Below are 6,476 nucleotides of genomic sequence, written 5' to 3' on the forward strand. Positions count from 1 at the left end.
AGGAGACAAGGACAGTTTCCAGCAGGAACATATGGCCCAACACTGAACTGTGAGCTGCAATCCGACCATCAAACAGGCTCTCCAGCGACCAGAACCTGTCATCACACGGCCATGAACGGAGCCAAGGAAGGAGCTAACACCATCACCTCTCTGTGCTTAAAAAATAAAAATGGGACTTGTTTTCCAGGTTTTATTGACTTGGAAGGCTTCACTGGGGATTTTTCTTGGGACGTCAAAGGTGATGCTTGGGTTGTCCCCACAAAAAGGACAAGAGTGAAGGGAGTTTCCTGGTGTCAGGGAGACCGGTATGTGTCTGCTGGAAGAGGAGGGATGTTTTCAGAGGGGAGGAGCAGCGCAGGGAAAGTGACACATGCTGGTCCCCACAGGGAGCCCAGGGTCCTCTGTACTGCATCCCTACCCCTGAACCCCCTCCCACCCTCAACCCCCAGGAGAGGGACAGCCAACAGCGGGCAAGACCAGGGACACTGATGCCAGCTGCTGAGCGCTGCAATGACTAGGTCTCGGGTGGAGGGGGAAGCACCCAGGAGGGTGTGGGACGCAGAAATGCAGGACGAGTCTCTATTCTTAGATGACTTACAGTATCTCTATCTATCTTTAGGGAAAAGGTCTTGCAGGCTGAGCCTCCCACCAGGAATGCTCTCCCGGGCAGGGCGGGGAGGCCGAGACGCGTCTGCTGCACAGACCTTTCCGAAGCGCTTGCAAAGCACACGGGACACGCTACGGTGCAGCCTGACTTCTCACATCTCCTGTATTTCTTCTCTGACCCGCCGTCTTCGTCCTCATCTGTCGTCTCCGTTGCTTTCTTCTTTGCCTGAGGAAGAACCAGCTGAGGTTACATGATTTCCCAGGAACAGCCCAGGGGTGGAGGGGATGGGGGGAGTAGGTGGAAGGTTCAGGACGGAAAGAACCTTCACCTTGTGAAGATCAACAACACCCTGCCAGTAGGTGAGGGGTTGACAGTACAGTAAGTTCCTTGAGACGGCAGGGCAGTGTGCAAATAATTCAGACTTGCGGCAGACACAGAAGCAGCACCTGAACAACAGGTCTCTGAGGACAGAGCTGAAATGCGAGCTAAGAAACGTTGGGGCTTTCTTGGCAAAAAGGTGTACCAGTCAAAACAACAGCCACTCTCAAATCAAAAAAAAATCAAAAATTTTTAAAAGATTTTATTTACTCGAGAGAGTGAGTGAGAGAGCATCAGCTAGGTGCGGGGGTGGTGTGGTGGTGGAGAGGGAGAAACAGACTCCCCGCTGAGCAGGGACCCTGACATCAAGAAGGCAGACCTTTCACCAACTGAGCCACCCAAGCGCCCCAAGACTTTTCTTTCTTTAATTAGAGCAGTCACAGCCTTTCAGTACTGCAATTTAAAAAAAATGGAATAATTTTATTTTTTTTAAGTTTATGTATTTTTTTTTTTTTTAAGATTTTATTTATTTGACAGACAGAGATCACAAGTAGGCAGAGAGGCAGGCAGAGAGAGAGGAGGAAGCAGGCTCCCAGGACCCTGGGATCATGACCTGAGCTGAAGGCAGAGGCTTTAACCCACTGAGCCACCAGGCGCCCCAAGTTCATGTATTTAAATGTATTTAAGTCCTCTCTATACACAGCGCAGGGCTGCTCACAACCCCAAGGTCAGGAGTGGCACACTCTTCTGACTGACCCAGCCAGGTGCTCCCAAAAGCTGAATAATTTTAGAAAAAGTTACATCATTCAATATTTTTCTTTAAAAAAAAAAAAAAAAAAGCCCTAGAAAAGGGACGGCAGCAAGTAACCTGCCAACAGCAGCCAACCGGCTACACACTGAAGTCCACATTCCTGTGAACGATGCCAAGCCCAGCACGATCTGGCCTCCGCTCACATCCTGGGAGCAACCACACAGCTGCGGTTCTCTGAACGGCTCACGCTGACTCACACTCTATGCCCCTGTCTTTGCCACGGCCTCTGCCAGACACACTTTTTTCCTACATTCTCTCACTTTATCACACCACGCTGCGATTGTTCCACAGGGAATTTCTCCGCTAGGCTGTGTAAGTTCCTTGAGGACTGGAAATGCATCTTTTAATCTCTAATACTTCAGCCCCAATCTTTCTCACACTGTGGGGCGCCGGACTGGCTCAGTCAGTGGAGCGTGTAACTCTTCATCTCAGGGTTGAGAGTTCAAGCCCCATGCTGGGTGCAGAGATGACTTAAAAATAAATAAACTTGGGGCACCTGGGCGGCTCCTTCGGAGAAGCAGCCAACTCTTGATTTCAGCTCAGGGCCGTGAGATCAAGCCCTGTGCAGGGGCTCTGCTGGGGCGTGGAGCCTGCTCAGAATTCTCTATCTCCTCCTCCTCTTCCTTTGCCCCACCTCCCACCCCTGCTTGCACGCTTTCTCTAAAAACAAACAAAACCCAACAGGTGCACTGATGAACTGATGATTTCATACCTGCCTGCCGGAGCTCCTCAAAGGCAGGCTATCCGGGGAATGATCAAAAGATGCTTTTTTCTTTGTCCTCCTCCGTGGTGTTGCCATTGCTTCAGAAAATCTTCAAAAACAAAATTAAATCAAATAAGTAAACAGTAACACTTTCAGCACTCTGGAGCAAAGTTATTATGCGGTTTCCCAGGTAAGAGCATATGCTCTGCAGTCAGACTGCCTAGTGTGAAGCCCCTGCTTTCAAGGTCCTTAATCTAAGACCAAGCCTCAGTGTTCCCACATGTGAAGTGGGCACAAGTGTGAACTCTAGTAGTGGTGTGAAGAGAAACATTATTTAAAGCACCAGACCTAGCATACTATAAGTACTTAATAAATGCTGTCCATTCGTAGTATGTACATTTAAAAATGTAAAAATAAGAACCACCACACAGATGACCAATAAACCAATTATACTGTTTCTAAACTTCGGTGAGTGAAAACACCTGGTCTTCGTCTGTTCCTCTCCCTCTGTGTCTTCTCAGTAGCACCTAAAATTTGATATTATACTTTACAAAGAAAACTCACTTGGTCGCTCTCAGTACAATCTCAGGCGCATTGTCCAGTCACTACTGAATTTAGGAATCTGGGTTAGACGGTCACTGGTATCTTCTACTAGAAAAATTTACCATCTTTCAAACTAGCTTAACAACAGCACAGTTAAATAAGCATTAAGAACTAAAATCTGTAAGAAAAGTCATGCATAGTAACCATGAAAGATAAAGTATTATTAAATTAGCATTTCTCAAATAAAAAATAAAAATGCTTACCATAAGTATGCAATAACATACAGATTTTACAATCATCACAATTCCTTCCCTGATCTGTGCATTTACCACACACACACACACACACACACACACACACACTAACATGAAAATAGGACATACCTATGGGTAAGGAATTTGAAAGTGGGAAAGTGTTATAAGTTACAAATTCCACAAATATTATCTTCACCTTGGAGAAAAGCTTGGAGGTCCTTGCAATCCTACTGTTTTGTATCCGTGAGTTGTACCAACATTCATAAGAGCATTTTTCATGGATTATTAACAACACATGTGAAAACTTCTTCCCCACCTACACTAACTTTGAGAAATCCTGACATTGGTGATAAAGAGGGCCTTCCTCTAACTCGGTCTTCACTTTCTCAATACTACTAATTTAGTTATGAACGCAAAACCCTACACATGTTCTGAAATGCATTAGAATTAAGCATTAGATAAGTTGCCTTTTGGTTCTATATCACTCATTATACTGGATAAAGCAGCCCTGATGTAAACAGAACTACTGTGTACCTATAATTCTTACACCCAAAGGCTTTCTGGATCACATTTATATTTTCAAAAGGCTGTCCAATCTAACAAATCCCTTTATATAATACATATATTCCACATTATTCATAAAATGAGCCACAAAGCACATGTAAATATATATATACACGTGTGTGTGTGTGTGTGTGTGTGTACACATACATAGTATATCTAAATGTATACTATGTGCAAGGATTGCAGCAAAAATATTTGAGTCTAATGTGGGGTTTGGGAGCATAAATATAACCAGCCTCATTTCATGCAACATTTGGCCCTGTCATGTAGGAATACTGGCAACTCAAAAGGAAGCATAGTTTCCAGAAATTTCAACAAACATTTTAATCCAAATGTGTACTGGAAAATATTTATTTAATTGCAATGAAGAATGATATAATTCAAGAAACTAAGAGGAAAGGAAAACATTAACTATAAAAGCCACTGTTAAATCTGTGTTGTCTAGGAAAAACATAAGATTTTTTTAGTGTTCGTACACTTTCACCTTTAATTATATAATTCACAGTGATATTCCCTCGTCCTTTTTTTTTTTTAAATTTTATTTATTTATTTGACAGAGAGAGAGAGAGAGATCACAAGTAGGCAGAGAGTCAGGCAGAGAGGGGGGAAGTAGGCTCCCCGCAGAGCAGAGAGCCCGATTCTGGACTCGATCTCATGACCCTGAGATCATGACCTGAGCTGAAGGCAGAGGCTTTAACTCACTGAGCCACCCAGGCGCCCCTCCCTCATCCTTTTCTGACACTATAATTTCTGTTTTCACTATTGCTGGGGTTTGGGGCTTACGATGAGGGGAAAAATTGTTAAGTTGGAAGAACTACCGCTTTGTGCTTCTCAACATAACCTTAGAAATACTTAGCACAAGTGCTAACAAACTAGCATACTCAAGGTGCTCTCCCCTTGTTTTTCAAACTGATAAACACACCTAACTAAATTTAACCAATCTGTTTCATGTTCAATATCATTATATAAGCATATCTCCTCTTAATTTTAAGTGCGTAGCTTTGGTTTTCTATTAAAGTGACAAAAAAGAAAAAAGTGAGTTTTTTGGCGGGGGGGGGGGGGAGATAAATATATACATGGATATAGCAATGTCTCGATTTCTATTTTAATAATTCCCAGGGTTTTTTCTGAAGTAGCTTATTGATCATTTGATTAAAAAACAAAAACAAAAACAAAAAAACCACCCAGAATTCACAAAAACATGAATCCAAAAGACTTCAGGCCAGAATAAAAATGTAGAGTAGCACAAGCATCATGTCTAAAAATGAGACAAACTACCAGAAACTTCTTCAGAGACAACAAAAACAAGAATTTCCCTCCGGGCCGCTGAAAATACAGCAGGACTAGCACCTAATTGTACCCACGCTAACCAAGTTTCCCGAAATATGGACCCCGTTCAACTGCCTGAATGCCTTTCTGACGACTTTCTGTGCCGGAAAGGCAATTTCATTATTGATGGTCATTTTCTCCTGTATCTCCTGAAGAAACCTTCCCTCCCGCCCCTTCTTCCACTACAAGACATTAAAAACAACAAAAACAGAAACACTGACAGAACAAAACTCAGCAGCCCTGAGCGGTGTGCGTACCTGCAGGGAGAGGGGCTCCCCACTTGGAGAGGTCTGGGGGCGCCCGCCCCCCACCCCAGGGAGGGATGGGCCTCCATCTGGCTCGGTTCCACATTACGGAACCTTAACTTTCTACAGCTGGGCCTGCCTCTCTTCCTTCCTCTTTCACCTGCCAGCTGCCGGGAGGCTGACGAGCAGCCCCGGTAATCGGGCCGCCCCCTCCCGGCGCCCGGGCCCGCAGGAGTCACCCCAGCAACCGGGCAGTGCCGCTCGCGTCCGAACGCGTGGTGGCCGCGCCGGAGCGTCCCTACTCCACCTGCGCGGCGGGGCGGGCTCCTCGCCGCCGCACCTCGGCTGGGAAGAGCCAGCCGGGGAGTTCCCACCCCCGGACCGCGGGCTCTGCGCCGGCCGCACGCACTCCCCAGGTGACGGGGGTCTGACAGTCCCCAGGAGGGAGCCCCCACGTTCCCGGCGCCGGCGGCAGCCGCCTCGCCCTCCGAAGCGCTTTCTCGTCTCTTCCCTGAAGTCGGAGAAGCAACAGCCTCCGGGGCTCACCTTCGCGCCGGAGAGGTGCGCGGAGTCGGGACGAGAAGGCGCCGTTGCACAGAAAGGAGGCATCGGAGGGGCGTGCAGGGAGACCCTCGAACCCCGCGCCGGGTCGGGGAACCCCGTGGCCGCTACACGCCAGCCCAGGAATCCCCCCTCCTCCCTCAGACCCCGCACCCCCCATCTAATCCGGGGAGGGCGGGGGCAGCCCCCGGTGCACCGCTCCACCTCCCACCCGGCCGAGGGGCGCCGCACAGACGGAGAAGGGCAGCCTGCACCCTAGCCAAGCCGCTTTGTGCGGAGCTGTCACCCGAAATCCGCCGCCGCCCCCGCGCCCGCCCCCGGAGACGCGTGCCCCGCACCTGGGAGCGCGGGCGAGACGCTGCGCGCCGCCCGGGGCTGCCGGCGCCCCTCCGCAGCCGCGCGCCGCGCGCACAGGACAGCAGGATCCGCGCCGCGAGCCGCAGCCCCCGCTCGGCCGCCGCCGCCGCCGCCGCCGCTTCCGCCCCTGTCACGGCGTGACCCGGGGTGGGAGGAGCCGGCGGGACCAGGGAGGAGTAGGGTC

General features: G+C 48.7%; 1 protein-coding gene across 1 annotated transcript in view; it reads right to left on the reverse strand.

Moving 5' to 3' along the window:
- The window catches only part of KDM1B (lysine demethylase 1B), a 62,377-nt gene extending 55,948 nt beyond the window's left edge, over positions 1 to 6,429 (reverse strand). The window contains exons 1-3 of the mRNA XM_047734997.1: positions 6,274 to 6,429; positions 2,449 to 2,548; positions 705 to 832 (exon numbers count right to left, since the gene is read on the reverse strand). Coding sequence (XP_047590953.1) covers positions 705 to 832; positions 2,449 to 2,535 — 215 coding nt within the window. The 5' untranslated portion in view covers positions 2,536 to 2,548; positions 6,274 to 6,429. The remainder of the gene's footprint in view (positions 1 to 704; positions 833 to 2,448; positions 2,549 to 6,273) is intronic.
- Between the last annotated feature and the right edge of the window lie 47 nt (positions 6,430 to 6,476).

The sequence above is a fragment of the Lutra lutra genome, chromosome 6 (genome assembly GCF_902655055.1).
Source record: "Lutra lutra chromosome 6, mLutLut1.2, whole genome shotgun sequence".
NCBI lineage: Eukaryota > Metazoa > Chordata > Mammalia > Carnivora > Mustelidae > Lutra > Lutra lutra.